We start from the raw sequence: 20,758 nt of genomic DNA, 5'->3' as shown, positions 1-20,758 counted from the left end.
GCTAAAGCTGTCCTGTTCATCCTCAAAGTAGTTTATTATTAGGGTAGCTAAACTGCTGTCACATACAGTTCCAGATAGAACCTCAGGAACCATTGAAGTTTCCTTCCTCTCCATGGGGCCCATGGTCAGCTTTGTGCAGCGGGGTGGAGTGCGCGTGTCAGCCACCTAGGACCACGGCTTCCAGCATGCTCGGATGGTATCACCACCAGCCTGTGGAAGAGGAAAGCCCGGGACAGCATGGGACAGCATGCGTGGGGAAGCTCTCTCCCCCTGTGGGGCACTGTCCCTCCCACAGGCATCCACAGCAGGATCTAGTCCCAGGCCAGACCTTTGAGGGAAACGCAGAGGTGGCACCCAGCAACACACAGCTCTGTGCTTCCTTTTGTCCTCACTGGACTCTCCACAAACAGCAGTGCTGTGGTTCAGGTCACAGATGTGAACCCTGAGGACCACAGCGTGCTTCTGAGCAGCTTCTGCTAAGCGTGAACCTTGGGGCTCCGACAGCCTGATTGTGTCTGCAGTTCTCAGAATGTGATCAGAAGCTGGGAAGATGGAAGACTGCGGGAAGTCTGTGGTTGGGGCTGACTTGGTGGCAGTGTTTGAAGGGCAGTCAGCTGAGCCCACTCCACTGCATAACGTCCCTTCATTTCCCTGGAGCTCTGTGACGGAGGGAGAGCATGTCTCCTTTCTGGCTCTGTAGACTTGTGTCACTGTGAAAAGTAACTCTGAGAACTATTGTCAAGGGAGTGGGGTCAGGTGTGTGCTGTAAGTGATCACAGCCTCGTGCTGCACTTGAGAGCGCACTGGGCAGCACCCCAACAGTGAGCGATCCTATGCCCAGGCCTCAGGGATCCACTTCTACGCCTGTGACTGCAGAGCAGGGAGAGGGCACGGTGTTGGCTGCAACGTCATTTGTGATTGTGGAACTCAGAGACTAAGTGTGGATCAGTGCAGTGTTTGTATATTACCATAGCTAAGAAGGGATTAGTAAGGGCTGTGCTTGAGAGGGCATGAAAACTTAGGTGGGTGACATGGAATAATGACCTGAAGAAAGTGAGGGATGTGGCCTTGCTACGGACAAGCTTTCCAGGCCAGGGAACAAGGAGGGCAGAGGTCATGAGGCCTCTGGGAGGGGGCCTGACAGGGAGGGTGAACAGAGTCAAAATGGGTGGAATAGCGTGAAAAAATCAAGTTGCAGAATGATAGGTGCTATGGTAACACGCCATTTCTGCTAACAACGTATAGAACAGGGCTTTTTAACCTCAATAAAATAAAATGCAACTACATTGAAGTAGTTATAAAAAATATTTAATGGTTTTGTTATATAATATGTGTTTTGTTATTAAAAGCATTAAGTAATATGACAATATACTTAAAATGTAGACAAGTTAAAGTTTACTTATTTTTAAAGGTTCCAGTTGATTAGTTTGAATGAAAATTTTAAACTGTGGGGTAACCTTTGACTCACCTGCTTCCAATCACACACAGTGCAGGTAATATTAGGGAGAAAGGTGGAAAGATGGCTGGACCACCCATGTGGGGACACACCGTCTGGCACTTTGGAGTCTGAACAGTTAACTACCAGACATTGTGAACTGTGTTAAGATTGGTTGGTGTTGTGGTGTGGATGTGGTTTGTCCCCCAGGATTTCATGGGTTGGAAGCATGGTCCCAGGTATGTTGGTGTTAAGATGTGTTGGAGCCGGGTCTGGTGGTGCACACCTGTAATCCCGGAGGCTTGGGAGGCTGAGACAGGAGGATTGCAAGTGCAGAGGTAATCTCAGCAATTTAGTGAGGCCCTAAGCAACTTAGCAGGACCCTGTCTCAAAATTAAATAAAAAGGGCTGGGGCTGTGACTTAGTGGTTAAGTGCCCCTGGGTTCAATCCTTCTACTTGACTCCTGCCAAAAAAAGGGGTGTTGGAGCCTTAAGAGGTGGGGCCTCATGGAAGATAATCAGGTCACTGGAATATCCCATCGAATGGATTAGTGTAGTTCTAATGGACTCTAGTTAGCTCCTATGAGACTAGGTTGTTAGAAAAGAGGGGTTTGACCCCTGAATCATTCCAGCTTCCTACCACACTGTAGGATCTCTCTTCCATATGTGCTTTCCTTGTGATGCCTTCCACCATGAGACCCTTTCTAGAGCTACACAGAAGCTGGCACCATGCTTGTGAGCCTCCAGAACTGGGAACTAAATAAACCTCTTGGCTTTACAGATTGCGTAGACTGAGGTGTTGTGCTACAGCATTGGAAAACGGATTAATACAGTTTGCTACATCATACAGCACTGGAGACAGTAGTATTAATGTAAATTATATTTTGTGATCTCCCTAACAACTAGAGTTGACACGAAAATCTCAATTCTCTTGGTGATGAAGTCACAGGTGCTGTTGATGTTATTGTACTCTTGTTTGCATTCGTGACTGAAGGAAATGCTGAATTTTATTTACGAGTTAGTGAAAATAAAGGTGACTTTTTTTCCCCCAGATTCACAAATCCCCTGAAATCTGTTCATTAATCACAGTTATGAATCTGATTCTAAAAAAAACAATATATTCTTGGCTCCATACACACACACACCCACTTTACAAATGGCTTAGAGTATTACACACTACACTCATGATTGTGGTTGTTTCTGATAGCTTTAGAACTAGGGACAGTATAACAATCACAAAGAATGTAAAAGTAATTGAGGCACTAGTAGCAGACTGGGTCACAAGCTGACTACTCAGTTAACCTTCGCTCTTCTTCCTCCTCCTCCCCAACCTTGATGCTTTTGTCTGTAACAGGCCCATTTCCCGGGGTTTTCAACTCAGAGTTAGCACATTCTAAAACGGTCAGCGTCCTGGGCTGCGATACATTCCTCCTAGCGCACCGGCACGTCCTGCACCCTCAGGGGTCCGCTTGCGGGTGCAGCTGCACAGGGCGTAAGACTGCTGGCCAGGCCGGAGCTGCAGCGGGCGGAAGCGGCCCGCGCGTGCTGGAGCCTGCCCTTGCGTTCCCAGCTCTTGTAGTGGTGCGGCTCAGCCCTGGGCACCTGGGGGTGGTGCCAGGCAGGGCTGCACTTCATTCCTACCTCGTCCTTAGACTCAGAGCCCTTAAGTTACAGAGAGAGGGAAGCTTAGTTGGCATTGAGGGGAAGGATCTGGAAAGGGCACACCAGAGTCGGGAAGGCCAGGAGCCGGGCGTGTGGCGCACCCCTGGGAGGATCCTGAGTTCAGAGCCAGCCTCAGCAGGCGAGGTGCTGGGCAGCTCAGCGAGACCCTGCTCTAATGAAATACAAACTAGGGCTGGGGACGCGGCTCAGCGGCCCAGCGCCCCTGGGTTCAATCCCCAGTGACCCCTGCAGCCGCCCTAAAAGAATCTGATCCTGCAGTGAACAGTTGCAGTTTCCTGTCTTCGCTCCTCCGGATTTCTCTCTACTGCATGAGGTATGTACAGGTCACTCGCGACAGCTGGAGGCGCCCTCAGCGGACCCGGGCCGATTTGGGAAGTCCACTCATTCAAGGCTTTTGAATTCAATCCAAGCAGAATCAGTCCTGCGAACAGTGTTTTCAGAAAGCGGTGTATCAGAGCGCACCGTGGGGTGTCGTTCCCTGGTAGAGCCCGTGGCCCGCGGGGGACCTCGCTGTGCGCGCCAGGGCACTTCTTCCGCAGGCCGCCCAGGTCAGCAGGTTCCCCGGTACAGGGGCAGGGCGCGGGCCGCCGGGGAGAGGCGCCCCTCCGAGCAAGACAGTGACCAAGCAGAAATCACGGCGGAGAAAGCTGCGTGGGGACCCTACGCGTCCCGCGGCAGCCACGCAAGCTTTCTGCACCTTTCTGGTCTCAGCATGGAAGCCGTCCTTCAGATCTCTGCCTGCCAGCCACCTCCACAGGGGCGGCCTCTCCCTTCAGTGTGTGATTCTGATTCATGCTGTTTGTCCCTATCTGGTTAATGTTTTCTCATCTCTCACCATCTATGATTTGTTAATCTCTCTCTCACTTGGAATGTAGGGGAAGGACCCTGATATGTTTGTTTTGGGTTGGTTTGCTTGTTTCGTGGTGCTGGGGCTCAAACCCAGAGCCTCATGCTGTCTCAGCCTGCCTCCCTTTTTTTTTTTTTACCATTTTATTCCTAGTGCTTTGCACATGTTTGGTACATAGTAGGTGCTCAAAAAATAATTTATAAGAACAAGTATTTAGGTGCTGGTGTTGTAGCTCAATAGTAGAGTGCTTGTGCAGCTTGGGTGAGGCCGTGGGTTCCATTTTCAACACCATATAAAAGCAAATAAAGGTTAAACTCTTTTTAAAAAATTTTTAGGCATACATGACAGTAGAATGTATTTCGACATATTATACATTTGCAGAGTATAACTTCCCATTCTGTGGTTGTACGTGATGTGGAGCTATACTAGTCATGTATTCATTAGTATATGAACATAGGAATGTTATGTCAGATTCATTCTTCTGTCTTGACCATTACCACCCTCCTCCCTTCCTCCACTCCTTCCCCCCAACTTCCTCCCTCTCCTCTCCCCTCCTGTTGTGAGTCAGCATCTGTGTATTAGAACAGTTGGACTTTGGTTTTTGGGGATTGGTTATTTAACTTAGCATGATAGACCCCAGTTCCATTCTCTTACTGGCAAATGCTGTAATTTCGTTCTTCTTTATGACTGAGTAATATTCCATTGTGCATATGTACCACATTTTCTTTATCCATTTATCTGTTGAAGGACACCTATGTTGATTCCCATAGCTTAGCTATTGTGAATTGAGCTGCTATAAACATTGCTGTGGCTGCATCAGTATACTATGCTGATTGTAAGTCCTTTGGGTATATGCTGAGGAGCAGGATAACTGGATCAAATGGTTCCATTCCAAGTTTTTTGAGAAATGTCCATACTGCTTTCCAGTGTGGTTGCATCAGTTTGCAGACCCACCAGCAATGTATGAATGTACCTTTTTCTCCACATCCTGGCCAACATTTATTGCTGCTTGTATTTTTTTTTTTTTTTTTTTTTTGCGGGGGCAGGGGCAGTCAGACCATTTTTTTGAGGGGATTGGAGTAGTACTGAAGGGCTGAAATGGAGGATAAAATCCAACAACCTCCCCAGGGCCAGATCTTGCTGTTAGCCCCTTGTATAATTGCCATTCTGACTGGAGTGAGATGAAATCTCAGTGTAGTTTTAATTAATTTGCATTTCTCTAGTTGCTAGACATGTTGAACATTTTTTCATGTATTTGTTGAACATTTGTATTTCTTCTTCTGTGAAATGTCTGTTCAGTTCCTTTGCTCATTTATTGATAGAGTTTTTTTTTTGTTTGTTTGTTTGTTTGTTTGTTTTTGCGGTAAGTGTTTTGAGTTCTTTATATATCCTGGAGATTAATGCTCTGTCTGAGGGGCAGGAGGCAAAGATTTTCTCGCACTCTGTAGGCTCTCTCTTCACATTCTTGATTATTTCCTTTACTATGAAGAAGCTTTTTAATTCAATACCATCCCATTTATTGATTGATTTCACTTATTGCACTTCAGGAATCTTTTTGAGGAATTCGATTCCTAAGCTGACACGATGGAGATTTGGGCCTACTTTCTCTTCTAGTAGGCATAGGGTGTCTGTCTAGTGCCTAGGTCCTGGATCTACTTTGAGTTTTGTGCAGGATGAGAGATAGAGGTTTAATTTCATTTCACTACATATGGATTTCCAGTTTTCCCAGCACAATTTGTTGAAGAGGCTATCTTTTCTACTATCTGGGTTTATGATACATTTGTCTAGTATGAAATAACTATTAATATGGGTATGTCTGTGTCTTCTATTCTGTACCATTGCCCTAAGTATCTGTTTTGGTGCCAATACCTTGCTGTTTTTGTTACTCTTACTCTGGAGTATAATTTAAGGTCTGATATTGTGATTCACTGTTTTTGCTGATGAATGCTATGGCTATTCTGGGCCTCTTATTTTTCCAAATCAATTTCATGACAGTTTTTTCTGTCTCTATGAAGTACATCATCAATCCTTAATAGGAACTGCATTAAATCTGTATGGCACTTTTGGTGGTATGACCATTTTTTTTTCTTTTTTCTTTTTTTTTTTTTTTCAGTGCTGGGGATTGAACCCAGGGCCTCGTGCTTGGGAGGCAAGCACCCTACCAACTGAGCTATCTTCCCAGCCCCGGTATGACCATTTTGACAATTTTAATTCTTTGAGAACATGGGAGATCTTTCCAACTTCTAAAGTCTTCTTCAGTTTCTTTAGAGTTCGGTAGTTTTCACGGTAGTGGTCTTTCACCTCTTTGCTAGATTGATTGCCAAATATTTTTTTGAGGCTATCATGAATAGGATAGTTTCCTAATTTCTCTTTCAGTTGATTCGTCACTGAAGTATAGGAATGGCATTGATTTATGGGTGTTAATTTTATATCCTGCTACTTTGTTGAATTCATTTGAGTTCTACAGGTCTTCTGGTGGAATTTTTTGGATCTTCTAAATATAGAATCATGTCATTGGCAAATAGTTATAGTTTGAGTTCTTCTTTTCCTATTCATATCTTTAATTTCTTTCTTCTGTCTAATTGCTTTGGCTAGAGTTTCCAGGACTATGTTGAATAGAAGTAGTGAAAGAGGGCATCCCTGTCTTGTTCCAGGTTTTAGAGAGAATGATTTAAATTTTTCTCCATTTAGAATGATGTTGGCCTTGGGTTTAGGATTTATAACTTTCAACAATGTTGAGGTATGTTCCTAGTATCTCTAGTTTTTCTAGTGCTTTGAACATGAATGGGTGCCGTTATTTGTCAAATGCTTTTTCTGCATCTATTAATATAATCATGTGATTCCGGTCTTAAAGTCTATCAATGTGATGAATTACATTGCTTGATTTCTGTGTGTTGAACCAACCTCACATCCCTGGGGTGAACTCCAGTTGATTACTATCTTTTTAATATGCTTTTTGGATGTGAGTTGCCAGTATTTTATTCAGAATTTTTGCATCTATGTTCATAAGGGATATTGATATGAAATTTTCTTTCCTTGATGTGTCTTTATCTGGTTTTGTTCATAGAATGAGTTTGGAAGGATTCCCTTCTTTTCTATTTCATGGAATAATTTGAGGAGGATTGGTGTTCTTCTTTGAAGGTCTGGTAGAACTCAGCTGAGTATCTGTGTGGTCCTTTGCTTTTCTTGGTTGGTAGACTTTTGATGGCATCTTCAATTTCATTGCTTGAAATTGATCTGCTTAAATTTTCTGTGTCTTCCTGATTCAATTTGGGTAAATCATATGTCTCTAGAAATTTGGCAATGTCTTCAAGATTTTCTATTAGAGTATAAATTTTCAAAATAATTTCTGATCATCGTCTGTATTTCAGTTATGTCTGTTGTGGTTTTTCCTTTTTCATGGTGAATTTGAGTTTTCTCTTTCTCTTTATTAGCTTGGCTGAGGGTTTATCAATTTTATTTATTTTTTTCAAAGAACCAACTTTTGTCAATTTTTTGGATTTTTTCTTTTGTTTCAATTTCATTGATTTCAGCTCTAATTATAATTATTTCCTGTCTTCTACTGCTTTTGATGTTCTTTTGTTCTTTTTCTAGGGCTTTGAGATATAATATTAGATTATTTATTTGGCAATTTTCTATTATTTTAATAAATGAGCTCAGTGCAATGAACTTTACTCTTAGCACTGCCTTCATAGTGTCCCAGAGATTTCGATATGTTATATTGCTATTCTCCTTTACCTCTGAGTATTTTTTTATTTCATCCCCAGTTTCTTCTGCTATCCATTGGTTATTCAATAGCATATTTCTTAGTCTCCAGGTGTTAGAGAAGCTTCTATATTTCATCACTGATTTCTAATTCAATTCCATTATGATCTCATAGAATGCAAGGTATTAATCTCTTATTTTTTTGCATTTGCTAGAAGTTGCTTTGTGGCCTAAGATATGGTTTATTTTAGAGAAGGATCCTTGTGCTGCTGAGATGAAAACTAATAAATAAAATAAAGATTAAATTCTTAAAAAATATTTATAAGCAGTCCCATACAATAATGTCATGTCAGATTCAGTTCAGAAATTTGGAAACTGAGGCTCAGCAGTGCTACTTAGAGAGGATCAAGGTCACGTGGTTTCTAAAGGACGAAGCCAGCAATTGGTTGCATCACTTGGAAATTTTGTACTTCGTCAAGTTGATTTCCAGGTAGGACAAGTTATTATTCGTTCACATTTTACTCATCTTAGGTACCAAACTATCCACCCATATGTTAGTGTCAGTAGTTGTTATAATTGAATATCTTTGACAATTAAAAATGCTTTTTTCCATTACAAATACTATGTTGATAAATTTAATATTGTATCAATAAAGAAACTGAGAAAAATGCCTTTTCCCCCCCCCCAAATTTAGGAGGATATGGCAAAAAAACCGGTCGTAGCAAAAAATGGAGGGAGTTACTGAAGCTGCCCCGTGTCAGCCAGTGCAGCGAGCTCAGAGAGTCCATTGGTGAGTGAGCAGAGCCTCCCTGCTCAGCAGGGTGCCAGCCCCGCTCCCTGTCTTGGGGTCCACTTTCTTGTGTTCCGTGTGTTTCAAGTGCTTAATTAGTTAGTTTTGCAGTACTGGGGATTGAGCACAGGGACACTTTACCACTGAGTTACACCCCCAGCCCTTTTTATTTTTTGTTTTGAGACAGGGTCTTGCTAAGTTGCCCTGCCTGGCCTTGAACTGGTGATCCTTCTGCTTTAACTTCTGAGTAGTTAGGATTTCAAGCATTTGCCACCTCACCTGGCTTGGTTTATAGTGTTTGTTTCCATACAGAGATTTTAGTTCCTTACATAGACATACCAAGTCTTTTTTTAATTTTCCTTTTTTTAATCTGCTGTGCTTTCCCTTATGCTTTGGAAGTATACTTTTATTCCATGATTATTTTTAGAAATCGATTTGCGGCTCAGTGGTAGAATGTTTGCCTTGCATGCACAAGGCTCTGGGTTCAATTCCCAGCACTGGAAAAAATTAAAACAAAAAATCATCAATGGTACCTGGCACAATAGTGCATGTCTATAATCCCAGCTACTCTGGAGCCTGAGGCAGGAGGATTAGAGAAGAGCCTCAGCAACATATTGAGACCCCATCTCAAAATGAAGAATATATCACTGACTGTAAATGCAAAAGTCTTTTTCTAGACTCTCGTAAATATACATGTGATTGCCTTTAGGGCTCAATCAAATAACCCATGTCAGGGTCCTTCATATAATCATATATGCAGAGACCATTTTTCAAATAAGGTAACATTTACATGGTCCAGGGATTTGAACCTGTTATCTTGAGAGGCTATTAGTCAGCCTACTATATATGAGGACTGTATGTTTAACTTTGTGAGGAACTACTAGACTTTTCCAAAGTAGCTGCATTATTTTTCATTTCCCCAACATTAAACAATGGTTGAACTTCTTCCATTCCCTCGCCAGCACTTGATGACTTCATTATAGCCATTGAGTAGTGTGATTTGAATTTCTCTGAGGCCTAATGACATTGAGCAACTTTTTAAAACTTCTTGGTCTTAAGAAGTGTATATCTTCTTTGAACCAATTGATATTTGATCCATAATGTAAATAATTTTTTCTGAGTATAGCGTAGACAGATTAGTATGGAAATTGATTCCATTATTTGACATTTGTATTATATTTAAGACAGTACGAACTTTTCTTTAGGAGACTTATGCTTTCAAATATGTTCATAGCTGGGTGTGGTGGTCACGCCTGTAATCCCAACAGTTTGGGGGGCTGAGGCAGGAGGATTGCTGAGTTCAATACCAGCCTCAGCAATAGCGAGGTGCTAAGCAACTCAGTGAGACCCTGTCTCTAAATAAAACACAAAATAGGGCTGGTGATATGGCTTAGTAGTTGAGTGCCCCTGAGCTCAGTCTCCAGTACCAAAATAATAATAATAATAATAATAATCAAATATATTCATAGACTTAAAAAAATTATATTTTTATATACATATGCCTGTACATTACCTCAGTATGCCCCTAATTCACAGATGAAGTAACTTACATTAATTGTCCAGTTACTTAACTTGTTAGCATAATCCCCTGTTTTCACTATGTACAAAGCAGTGGGTATGCTACCATAAATACAACAGTTGAGAAACAGACCCAGTCTCTGCCCCCAGAGATTAGAGTCTCTTGGCAGATAGATACAAATAATCATAGAAAAATGATTATAAAAATAAACAAAATTACAAATTTTAGGGAAAAAGTATAGACAGCTGGGTGAGAGAAACTTAATCTAATTGGGGGTGAGGCAGAGATGATCAGAGAAGGCTTCCTGAGGAAGGAATTGGGCTAGGAGCATGAAATATAGGGTGAGAGAGAGGAAGAGAATTTCCCAGGCAGCAAGGTTAATGAGTACAAGGCCCCAACCTGGGAAGGTATGTGGCAATTTCCAAGGTCTTAAGGAGGGCCAATCTTCCTGGAGCAAATACAAAGGCAGAGAGTGGCTCTGGGGAGGTGGAAGGATATGGTAGGGTGTGTAGGCTGCAGACGGAGGACTGTTGAAGTTATGAAAGGTCGACATTGCCAGGTTCTTAGCAGTTGAGGGATGCAATCAGATTTACATTTCAGGAAGTCTCTCAGGCTTCACTAGGAGAATGGGAGCCAGAGGGATCAGCATGGAAACAGATGTGGTCCAGGCAGGAGCTGAGGGCGGTGGTTTGGTATGTGGTGATGGAGTTGGAACAGTCAGAGGACAGTGAGAGATACTGAAGTATATCCAGCAGCTTTCTGTGTGGGGCAGATCCAGGGGAGTTCTTAAGGAAGACTTCCAGGTCTTGTGTGTTCAAAGCAGCAGCACACGGCATGGAGCCTAGCCTAGTTGGGGAAGCTGTGTGTTCATGTGGAGAGCTCAGAGAAGTCTGGATGATATCTGTACAGGCAAGATGCAGAAGTCACGAGACTGGAAGTAGGTAAGATCCTCCTCAGGAGAGAACAAGAATGAGCAGGGAGAGGGCTCCTGACCAGTTTCAGAAGACTTTTCATCCTGTTTAGGCTCCATGAAGAGGAAAGACTGGTCAGGTGGACCAGAAAGCCACAAGAAGGATCCATGTAGGGTCTGGAGAGCTGGGGGTCCAGAGAACTAGGGGCTGGGACAGTTTCTGGCAGGTGGGTGTGTCATAGAGGTCAAGGACCCACTAGATGGGGCCACAGGTTCTGAGTTTGTTTTTTTGTCCCTAGAATACTGGGCATGATGTCAAGTGAGTGTAGAAGTGAGTTGCAGTGACTGTGTACAAGTAGAACTGTCTCACGGGACACGATGATATACTATTGAGGTCCTCTGCTTTGTGGGCACATCTTTGTCTATGACCGGTGGACAAGAGGATTTGTTGAAGCACCTTTTCCTCTTCTTTTTCATCGTTTCTCCACATTTTTAAATTGGTGCATTATAGTTGCACATAATGGTGGGATTTGTTGTTACATAATCGTACATGCTCACAATATAACAATGTAATTTGACCAATGTCCTCCCCAGCACTTCCCCCTTCTCCCTACCTCCCAACCTCACCGCACTTTCCTCCACTCTACTGATCTCCCTTTGATTTTTGTGAGATTCCTGCCATCTTTCTTTTCCTTTTTACTCTCTAGCTTCCACATACGAGAAAAAACCCTATGACCCTTGACTTCTGAATTTGGCTTATTTTGCTTAACATAATGGTCTCAAATTCCATCCATTTCCCTGCAAATGACATTATTTCACTTTTCCTTATTGCAGAGTAAAACACCACCGTGTATTTGCACCACCCGTCTGTTGAAGGACTCTGAGGGAGGTTCCGTAGATTGGGTGTTGTGAATTGTGCTGCTGTAAACATGGGCGTACGTGTATAATGACAGGATGTTGACTTTAATTCTTTAGGATAAGAATGAAAACTGAGGAGTGGTCTTCTTTTTAACCCTGTGGCACTGTGGGCTCAGGACCCAGACGCTTCTCCAGGTCTGGTCTGCCAGAGCTCCTCCCCTCCTGGTAGCATGTCTTCTACTGGGGACCAGTGCCCTCTCTCCAAATGCTAGTTCCCCACCTCTGCTGTTCATGCCTGGAACACGTAGCAACCTCTGAGGGGTCGGAAGACCAGGTGCTAGGTCCTTTGACCCTGCAGGATGGGGGTGTCTGGTGGCAGCCTCTGTCTACTGTTTGGGAGATATCAAATTTTGTGACATATTTCTATGATTTGTTTTTTGTGTTTTTTTTTTTTTTTTTCTGGAGGGTGGTGTTTTTTTTTTTGTTTTTTTTTTGTTTTTTTTTTTGTTTTTTGTACCATATGGAATCTAATGTATGCAGAAGTAAAATCATTAATGGAATTTTAAGCCAGATATGGTAAAAAAGGGTTTTTGTTAGCCGCTGCTTTTTTGCCAAAATTGGAGTTCTGAAGTTGCTCATCCAAGTCTGTAATAAGGGTGCATGGGAGAACGCAGGCAGCCAGCACTGCCTTCCTGGTGATTGCATGGTTCCATTTCCCATATCCTCTCAGGTGGGGCTCTGTAGATGGCCTGCTAATGGGGCAGCATCCCCACCAGGCCCTGCCCCTGTCATAGCAGAACTGTGCACTTTGCTAGAGGACACTTCTAGTTCCTTAAGCAGTGTTCTTTGTCTCCCTTTCGGGTCCCAGCATCTCTCCTGCTTGATTCCTAGCCTCTTGACCAGTCACTCCAATCAGGATTGGAAAGGGGGCTCCTATGACCTAGATGCTGGGGAGGGCATACTCAAGAGACCCAGTTTGTCCCTGGGTTTGAGTTGATCATTCCTTTATTAATCCAACCCCATCAACTTTCTCTCTTCCAAGAAATTTGCAAAATTCTGACTCCTGAAGGTGCTTTACTCTTTTTCTGAGTTTCTTTGTTTTTGTAATTGTCTTGTTTTTGTTTTAATATTTGGTAATTTCTGTAGGAATCTGGAGAGACGGAAGGCAGTCCTGTGTTCTGGTCTGCCATCCTCAGATGGAAATGAGGAATGCTTCTGAACCTTTGGATCAGGGAGGAAACTATTCAAAACTTTCACCATTTGAAAAACAACTTTTTGACTGGCTTGTGTCTTTTGCTTTTAAAGTATAGTTAATGAGTAGCCCTAAAGTAAAATGGAGTAGCCAAATTGGACAAAGTAGGTTGTAGAACTTCTGCAGAACTGTTGTGAGGTTTGTTGAAGCAAGCAGCTTCATCCTGGCCACCCCAAGCTCATATCCTTGCCTGCATTCTCCACGTGCAAACGCAGTGGTCCAAAGCGGGACCGATGGATTCCCAGAATTACTTGGCATCAATAATGCTTAACAGAGGGATTTGTTAAAAACTGGCTCACTTTTTCTGAACATTATGTTAATTCTTAAACTTTAGAGTCACGTTAGGGAACCTGAACGTGTTTGTTCATTTCAAGTTGGGAGCCACTGCTTGGAGAGCAACTGGTTTTCTTTCTGAAGTACAAATTACCCTGTTTTGAACCTAAGACTTATTTGGTTTTATATCCTTCTTTACATATTGACCAAACATTAACTGCCTTGTTCTCAGAACTATAGCAATATTTGAGGTGAGATATACAATATTTCCTACAGAAAAGGAAAAAACAAGAACAGTTAAAAGACAAACATATAGCAGATCCAAGATGGCGGAATAGAGGGAGGCTGCGTTCCTTGTTGCTCCGTAACTCCAGTTTCAAGCAGAGGATATCTGTTCCTTGGTGAGGCAGTTTTGCTGCTTATCAATCCCCTGTTGTTTACCCCATTTGTCTGCTGTGTTCACCTGCAGTCTGCCAGCATATCAATGCCTTTTTTGAGTGCAGATTGCTCACTGTCAGGCATCTATCATCCGCCATTTGCCTGCCTCTCGCCTGTCCATCGCCTGCCTTACACCTATCCGTCACCCAATGCACAAGGTTCACCTCCCTGATCGCCGACCACCAGTGGAGCACCAGTTGCCTGCTGTTGCCTGGAAGTTCACTGTTACAGTACCTGTTGGTTTGATTACACGTGGCTGCCACCATTTTGAGACAATAGCCAGGCCCCGTAGAACTCCTGGCCGGACTGACTGAGCCCCATCTCCAGGATTCCTCAGCCCGACCAATCACTCTCTGCCTCTGGGGCCCTCACATCGACTGACTGCTCCCTGCCGCCAGGACCCCCAGACCAACTGACTGCGCCCTATCACCAGGACCCCAGACCGACTGATGTCACCTGGCCTCCAGGATCCCACAACCACACCAAACACACCCAAACTCCAGGACCCCTGCCTGACCAACCGCATCCTGCCTCCAGGACCTCCTGCTAACCATGGCTACACCCTGAGCTGCAGCTCCCCATTTGCCAACACATTTTGAAGCCAGAGCTGCCATTTTAGATAATCCTGGAAGCCATAGCTCCAATTTTTAGGTGGGGCAAATCCCATCCTGAGATGCCTGCTGAAGGCTTGAAGCTCATTGTCAGGTACCTCTCATGCATTAGGCTACTGAAGACTGGGAGGTTTCATTACTATATGACTGTTATACTCTAGATTTTCTTTTTTCTCCTTATTGAACAATTCTAAGCTTTTATTTCTTTACTTTTCTTGCTCTCTTTTCCTTTTGTTTACCTATTCCCTCAGAGTCTCTTTCTCCCTTCTTTGCATGCTAACATTCAATTTCTTTTGATTACGCTCTCACCCTTTCTATTATCTAGAACTTCTGTATATTCTTTTCTTATCCCATTAACAGCCACATTCTACATCCCTCTGCATCCTCTTTGTCCTCCATTTGAAACTGCAGACCTTATTGCAAATCTGTTCATTTTACTGAAGATAATATTTGAACTCATTCTGTTTATTATGACAATTTTGTTATTGTCCTCATAGGGGCTATTTGGTCTAGGATTGCATAGTGTCTGAATTGGGCACTGCTAATATTGATCTCCCCTTAAAGAAAGGGTTTTGGAAACCTATAGGACCACTATAAGCCTATAGGGGGAAATCTGCAATACCCCAGATCTGCACTGCTAGAGGGAAGGTACATGAACAACATGAAAAAACAGGGAAGAAAATGATCCAAACAAATTTAGATTCTATATTAATAGAATCCAATGACAGTATGTTAGAAGAAATGTCAGAAAAGGACTTCAGATTATACATGATTAAGATGTTTTATGAAGCAAAGGATGAGATAAGAGAGCAAATGCAGGCAATGAATGATAATACCAATAAGCTAACAGAGCAACTTCAGGAAGCAAAAGATCATTTCATCAAAGAGACAGAGATTCTCAAAAAAAAAATCAAACAGAAATCCTTGAAATGAAGGAAACAATAAACCAAATAAAAAACTCAATGGAAAGCATCACCAAAAGACTAGACCACTGGGGCTGGGAAGATAACTCAGTCGGTAGAGTGCTTGCCTTGCAAGCACAAGGCCCTGGGTTCGATCCCCAGCACCCAAAAAAAAAAAAAAAAAAAAAAAAGACTAGACCACTTGGAAGACAGAACTTCAGACAATGAAGACAAAATATTGAATCTTGAAAATAAAGTTGCCCAAACAGAGAAGATGGTAAAAAATCATGAACAGAATCTCCAAGAACTATGGGACATCATGAAAAGACTAAATTTAAGAATTATTGGGATTGAGGAAGGCACAGAGATACAAACCAAAGGAATGAACAACCTATTCAATGAAATAATATCAGAAAATTTCCCAAACCTGAAGAATGAAATGGAAAATCAAATACAAGAGGCTTACAGAACACCAAATGCACAAAATCACAACAGATTCACACCAAGGCACATTATAATGAAAATGCCTAACACTCAAAATAAATATAGGATTTTGAAGGCCACGAGAGAAAAGCATCAGATTACATATAGGGGGAGACCAATACGGATAGCAGCCGACTTCTCAACCCAGACTCTAAAAGCTAGAAGGGCCTGGAACAACATATTTCAAGCTCTGAAAGAACATGGTTGCCAACCAAGAATCCTATACCCAGCAAAACTAACCTTCAGATTTGAAGATGAAATAAAAATCCTTCCATGATAAACAAAAGTTAAAAGAATTTACAAATAGAAAGCCTGTGCTACAGAATGTCCTCAACAAAATATTTCATGAAGAGGAAATGAAAAACAACAATGGAGGTCAGCAAAGGGAGGAACTACCTTAGAGAAAAACCACTCAAAGGAGAAACAAAGCCAAATTAAAAACCAAAAATAAGTCCAAATGACTGGGAATACAAATCATATCTCAATAATAACCCTGAACATTAATGGCCTAAACTCATCAATCAAAAGACATAGACTGGCAGAATGGATTAAAAAGAAAGACCCAATAATATGCTGCCTGCAAGAGACTCATCTCATAGAAAAAGATCCACTGACTAAAGGTGAAAGGATGGGAAAAAACCTACCACATACATGGACTCAGTAAAAAAGCGGGGTTTCCATCTTTATATCAGATAAAGTGGACTTCAAGTCAAAGTTAATCAGAAGGGATAAAGAATGACATTTCATACTGCTTAAGGGAACCATAAATCAGGAAGACATAATGATAGTAAATATTTATGCCCCAAACAATGATGCATCCCTGTACATCAAACAAATCCTTCTCAATTTCAGGAATCAAATAGACCACAACACAATAATTCTGAGTGACTTTAACGCACCACTGTCACCACTAGATAGATCTTCCTAACAAAAACCAACCAAAGAAACCATAGAACTCAATAACACAATCAATAACCTAGACTTAATAGACATATATAGAATATTCCATCCATCAATGAGCGGATTCACTTTCTTCTCAGCAGCACATGGAACCTTCTTGAAAATGGACCATATGTTATGCCACAAAGCAGCCCTTAGGAAATGCAAAAAAATAGAGATACTGCCTTGTATTCTATCAGATCATAATGACTGAGAGTAGAAATCAATGACAAAATAAAAAACAGAAATTACTCCAACACCTAGAGACTAAATAATATGCTATTGAATGAAACATGGATAACAGAAAGCATTGGGGAGGAGATAAAAAAATTCTTAGAGGTCAATGAGAACAACGATACAACATATCAAAATCTCTGGGACACCATGAAAGCGGTACTAAGAGGAAAATTCATTGCATGGAGCACATTCCAGAAAAGAATGAAAAGTCAACAACTAAATGACCTAACATTACAGCTCAAAGCCCTAGAAAAAGAAGAACAGAATAACAGCAAAAGTTGTAGAAGAGAGGAACTAATTAAAATCAAAGCTGAAATAAATGAAATTGAAACAAAAGAAAAACAATTCAAAAAATTGACAAAACAAAAGGTTGGTTCTTTGAGAAAGTAAACAAAATAGACAAACCCTTAGTCACACTAACAAAGAGAAGGAGAGAGAAAACTCAAATTACTAAAATTCATGATGAAACAGGAAATATCACAACAGAACATAATGAGAAGCTACTTTGAAAACCTGTATTCCAACAAAATAGAAACTATCAAAGACATAGACAAATTTCTAGAGACATACGCTTCTCCGAACTGAAGCAGGAGGACATACACAATTTAAACAGATCAATATCAAGCAATGAAATAGAAGAAGCCATTAAAAACCTACCATCCAAGAAAAGCCCAGGACCAGATGGATTCTTAGCCGAGTTCTGCAAGACCTTCAAAGAAGAACACATTCCAATACTTCTCAAAGTATTCCAGGAAATAGAAAAGGAGGGTACCCTACCAAACTCATTCTATGAAACTAATATCACCCTCATACCCAAACCAGGCAAAGACACATCAAGGAAAGAAAATTTTAGACCAATATCCTTGATGAATATAGATGCAAAGATCCTTAACAAAATATTGGCAAACCGTATCCCAAAACATATTAGGAAAATTGTGCACCACGATCAAGTGGAGTTCATCCCTGGAATGCAAGGATGGTTTAACATCCATAAATCAGTAAACGTAATCCATCATGTCAATAGACTTAAGGATAAGAATCATATGGTTATTTTAATTGATGCATAAAAAGCGTTCGACAAAATACAACACCCCTTCATGCTCAAAACACTAGAAAAAACAGGGATAGTAGGAACATACCTGAACATTGTAAAGGCTATTTATGCTAAGCCCATGGCCAACATCATTCTTAATGGAGAAAAACTGAAAGCATTCCCTTTAAAAACGGGAACAAGACAGGGATGTCCTCTTTCACCACTTCTATTCAACATTGTCCTCGAAACTCTAGCCAGAGCAATTAGGCAGACTACAGAAATTAAAGGGATACGAATAGGAAAAGAGGAACTTAAGCTGTCACTGTTTGCTGATGACATGATTCTATATTTAGAGGATCCAAAAAACTCCAGAAAACTTCTAGACCTCATCAATGAATTCAGCAAAATAGCAGGCTATAAAATCAACACACATAAATCTAAAGCATATTTATACACAAGCGACGAAACAGCTGAAAGGGAAATGAGGAAAACAACTCCATTTGCAATAGCCTAAAAAAAAAAAAATACTTGGGAATCAATCTAACCAAAGAAGTAAATGATCTCTACAATGAAAACTACAAAACATTGAAGAAAGAAATTGAGGAAGACCTTAGAAGATAGAAAGAGCTCCCATGTTCTTGGATAGGCAGAATTAATATTGTCAGAATGGCCATACTACCAAAAGTGCTGTACAGATTCAATGCAATTCCAATTAAAATCCCAATGATGTACCTTACAGAAATAGAGCAAGAAATCATGAAATTCATCTGGAAGAATAAGAAACCCAGAATAGCTAAAGCAATCCTTAGCAGGAAAAATGAAACGGGGTATCACAATACCAGAACTTCAACTATACTACAAAGCAATAGTAACAAAAATGGCATAGTATTGGCACCAAAATAGACAGGAAGATCAGTTATACAGAATAGAGGACACGGACACAAACCCAAATAAATACAATTTTCTCATAGTAGACAAAGGTGCCAAAAATATGTAATGGAGAAATGATAGCCTCTTCAACAAATGGTGCTGGGAAAACTGGAAATCCATATGCAACAGAATGAAACTAAACCCCTATCTCTCACCCTGCACAAAAATCAACTCATAATGGATCAAGGACCTTGAAATCAGACCAGCGACCCTGCATCTTATAGAAGAAAAAGTAGGTCCAAATCTTCAACTTGTTGGCTTAGGATCAGACTTCCTTAACAGGACTCCCATAGCACAAGAAATAAAAGCATGAATCAATAACTGGGATAGATTCAAACTAAATAGCTTTCTCTCAGCAAAGGAAACTATCAGCAATGTGAAGAGAGAGCCTACAGAGTGGGAGAATATCTTTGCCACTCATACTTCAGATAGAGCACTAATTTCCAGAATATATAAAGAACTCAAAAAATTCTACACCAAGAATACAAATAACCCAATCAACAAATGGGCTAAGGAAATGACAGACACTTCACAGAAGAAGATCTACAAGCAATCAACAAACATATGAAAAAATGTTCACCCTCTTTAGTAATAAGAGAAATGCAAATCAAAACTACACTAAGATTCCATCTCACCCCAATTAGAATGGTGATTATCAAGAAAACAAGCAACAATAGGTGTTGGAGAGGATGTGGGGAAAAAGGTACACTCATACATTGCTGGTGGGGCTGCAAATTAGTGCAGCCACTCTGGAAAGCAGTGTGGAGATTCCTTAGAAAACCTGAAATGGACCCACCATTTGACCCAGCTATCCCACTCCTTGACCTATACCCAAAGGACTTAAAATCAGCATACTACAGAGATTCAGCCACATCAATGTTCATAGCTGCTCAATTCACAATAGCCAGACTGTGGAACCAACCTAGATGTCCTTCAATTGATGAATGGATAAAGAAACTGTGGTGTGTGTGTGTGTGTGTGTGTGTGTGTGTATATATATATATATATATACACACAATGGAATATTACTCAGCTATAAAGATTAATAAAATTATGGCATTTGCAAGCAAATGGATGAAATTGGAGAATATCATGCTAAGTGAGATAAGCCAATCTCAAAAAACCAAAGGACAAATGATCTCGCTGATAAGTGGATGATGACACATAATGGTGGGTGGGAGTGGGGTAAGAAGGGAGGAAGAAGGGACTGTATAGAGGGAAAAGAGGGGTGGGAGAGGTGGGGGGGGGGAAGGAAAATTTAACAGAATGAATCAAACATCATTACCTTATGTAAATGTATGAATATGCAAATGGTATGCTGTTACTCCATGTACAAACAGAAACAACATGTATCCCATTTGTTTACAATAAAAATAAATTAAAAAAAAAGACAAACATATACATTTGTGACTTTGTTTGTTTTTGCTTTTGTTTTGTACTGAGGATTGAACCCAGGGGTGTTTCCCCCCCTGAGCTACATCCTCAGCCCTTTTTATTTTTCCTTTTGAGACAGGCTCTCACGAAGTTGCTGAGGCTGGCCTTGTATTCGTGATGCTCCTGCCTCAGACTCTCAAGTCACTGTAGTTGCAGACATGTGCCATTTATGCCCAGCTGTATTTGTGACATTTTAAATACAAAAGATTAACAAAATGAAAAAGTTTTAATATTCTAACAGTGCATTCCTGCAGGATATTTCACATTCGTGCAGTTGGTTGCAGCACATAGGGTGGGAACTGTAGTTAAGAGTCTCTTTCTTCTCCTGCCTTCCCTGCGGAGGCCTCTAGGAAATCCCCATTCCTGTAGCTCTCCTTTTGGAGAAGAGCAGGCCCTGCCAGTTCACACATCCCTGTGAGTTCTTCGGTTATCTTGGGCTCTAAGTATTTTAATGTTCATCATAACCTCGTCTAAATTAA

General features: G+C 41.3%; 1 protein-coding gene across 17 annotated transcripts in view; it reads left to right on the top strand.

The window, feature by feature from the left end:
- The window catches only part of Grk4 (G protein-coupled receptor kinase 4), a 115,183-nt gene that overhangs the window by 24,376 nt on the left and 70,049 nt on the right, over positions 1–20,758 (top strand). For 15 of the 17 annotated variants that reach the window (XR_007110574.1, XR_007110571.1, XR_007110575.1 and 12 more), the window contains exon 2: positions 8,365–8,460. The exons of the other annotated variants lie outside the window; for them this stretch is intronic. Coding sequence is in view for 9 of the 15 variants with exons in the window: in XM_047567220.1 (XP_047423176.1) it covers positions 8,365–8,460 (96 nt within the window). In the remaining 6 variants the exon portion in view is untranslated. The remainder of the gene's footprint in view (positions 1–8,364; positions 8,461–20,758) is intronic. 17 annotated transcript variants of the gene reach the window in all.

This window comes from Sciurus carolinensis, chromosome 10, assembly GCF_902686445.1.
Source record: "Sciurus carolinensis chromosome 10, mSciCar1.2, whole genome shotgun sequence".
Lineage (NCBI taxonomy): Eukaryota > Metazoa > Chordata > Mammalia > Rodentia > Sciuridae > Sciurus > Sciurus carolinensis.
Note: the sequence above shows the minus strand (reverse complement) of the source record. Positions and strands in the feature narration are given on the sequence as shown.